Source organism: Meleagris gallopavo, chromosome 23 (genome assembly GCF_000146605.3).
Source record: "Meleagris gallopavo isolate NT-WF06-2002-E0010 breed Aviagen turkey brand Nicholas breeding stock chromosome 23, Turkey_5.1, whole genome shotgun sequence".
In the NCBI taxonomy this organism is placed as follows: domain Eukaryota; kingdom Metazoa; phylum Chordata; class Aves; order Galliformes; family Phasianidae; genus Meleagris; species Meleagris gallopavo.
This window is the reverse complement of record NC_015033.2, coordinates 4,331,021-4,333,010: the sequence shown is the minus strand read 5'-3', so window position 1 is coordinate 4,333,010 and position 1,990 is coordinate 4,331,021. Positions and strand designations below refer to the sequence as shown.

The window sequence follows — 1,990 nt, the reverse complement described above, 5'->3', positions numbered from 1 at the left end:
CCCTCTCACCTCCCCGCGCCCTCACACTCACCCGGGTGGATGTCCTGAAAGAGCGACTTCCAGATGGTGTACTGCAGCGGCCCCATGTACTTGGAGGTGGGGAAGTCTTCGTAGGTCAGGTTGGTCTCGTGGATCTTCCCCTTCAGCCTGCGGGATGGGCGGCAATGGGCACGGAGCTCCGTGGGCACCCCCCGCCCCGCGGCACCCACCCACCTCTCGGACAGGGACGCGACGCCGGCCAGGAAGGCGTGCTTGTCAGCCTCGGCCAGGCGCTCCTGCAGGATCTGGCTGCCCTCCTGCACCTTGCGCAGCTGCTGGCTGTAGCGCTGGATCTTCTGCTCGATGTCGGTCAGCGTCCGCGCCGTGTCGGCCTCCAGCTCCTCCAGCATCGCCTTCTGCCGCTCCCGCAGCAGCCGGTGCAGCCGCTCAAAGGCCTCGCCGATGGTGGCCCGCAGGCTTTTGGCCGATGACTGAGGAGGGGGGGGGCACGGCCGGGCCGTGGGTCCGTCAGCATCCCGGCAGAGCGTGTGGGGAGGGGGCAGGGACTCGGGGCACGTCCCCACAGCCTCGCTCCTACCTTGGTGTCGGCCAGCTGCCTCTTGAGGAGGTGCAGGGCCTCGGTGTGGCCTCGCTCGCTCTCCTGCAGGCCCTGCAGCTGCTCCTTCAGCTCCCGCTGCAACACAGAGCGCTCTGACCCCGTGCTCCGCCCTGGCCCCACCGCACTGCCTGCTTCCCCACCCCACAGCAGCAATGTTCCAAGGGGCGTAGGGAAAATGCAAAGCTTTGTGCCTGCCCCACGCTCAAACAGTGCTCCCAGCCACCAGCAGCGCGACGCTGAGGTGTTGGGAGAGCTGAGGGGCAACCCCACAGCCCCATAGATATCCATCATGGGGCTAAGCTGGCACTGTGGTGATCAGAACCCTTGAGGGTCAGCACATGGCACAAAGCTGCCCCGATACAGCAGGTCTGGAGATGGGACTTGGTGCTGCTGTGGGAGGTGGGGTCCTGTGTGGGACAGGAGAGGGTGTGGTTTGGGGCTGCTTGGGGATCCCCAGGGAGCAGCCCAGCAGAGCCACATGGAGGGACAGACAGATGGACGGATGGGTGGGTGGCCACACAGTGCGGATGGACAGATGGACAGAGGATCGCACTCCACTTGTGGGGATAGACAAGGGGATTGTATGGGGAGCAGCAAACCAGAGCCATGTGCAAACACGCAGAGGGAGCTCTGGCTGTCCTGAACGTGGACAGATGGACACTGTGCTGCACGGTGCACACGGATGGACAGAGCATCCCACAGACACTACAACTCCGGGAACGAGGGGGGATGGATGTTCAGGGACAAACAGACAGCCAGACGCCCACCTGCAGCTCCTCAAAGGCATCATCCACGTTGGTGACCTGGTGCTGCTCGTGCATGGCCGGCTCGTCGCAGAAGAAGCAGACAACAGTGCGGTCGGTGAGGCAGAAGAGCTTCACCTTCTCGTGGTCCTTGCAGGGGAAGGGGCTGCGCTGAGCCCCCAGGATGGCATCCAGGGGGAAGGCGCTGTAGCGCTCCACGATGTTGGCCAGCTTCAGGCTGGGGGCCAGCGTGGGCTCGGTGAAGGTGCGGCGGCACTCAGGGCAGTCGCGAGCGCCCTGCGGCTCCTGGCGCACCCAATGCTCTGTGATGCAGCGGCGGCAGAAGTAGTGCTCGCAGCCGAAGCTCACCGGGTCCTGGTAGATGCTGAGGCAGATGGAGCACAGCAGCTCATCCTTCAGGCTGCAGGCCATGGCCGGGCTGCAGGGGGGGACGTTGGGCTGCAAAAGGGGGTGAGAGTGCTGCAAACGGGGGCAGGATGCGAATGGGGGGCTGCAGTGGGGCTGTAATGGGAGGGGGCGGGAGTGAGGCTGCAATAGAGGGGTCAGGATTGGTATGGGGGGTTGGGGGTCAGGGTGATATGGAGGGGGCTAAGGGGTCAGGATGTAATAGGGGGACTGGGGATGAGGG

At 64.8% G+C, this 1,990-nt stretch overlaps 1 protein-coding gene across 1 annotated transcript; it reads right to left on the bottom strand.

Annotated features, from left to right (window-relative positions):
• Positions 1-5: 5 nt before the first annotated feature.
• On the bottom strand, positions 6-1,934 carry LOC104914205 (E3 ubiquitin-protein ligase TRIM62). Its single transcript, XM_010723013.3, has 4 exons — positions 1,366-1,934; positions 578-673; positions 214-470; positions 6-147 (listed from the first exon to the last, which is right to left on the bottom strand). The coding sequence occupies exons 1-4, from the start codon at positions 1,771-1,773 to the stop codon at positions 6-8; spliced, it is 903 nt and encodes a 300-aa protein (XP_010721315.1). The 5' UTR covers positions 1,774-1,934.
• Positions 1,935-1,990: the final 56 nt, after the last annotated feature.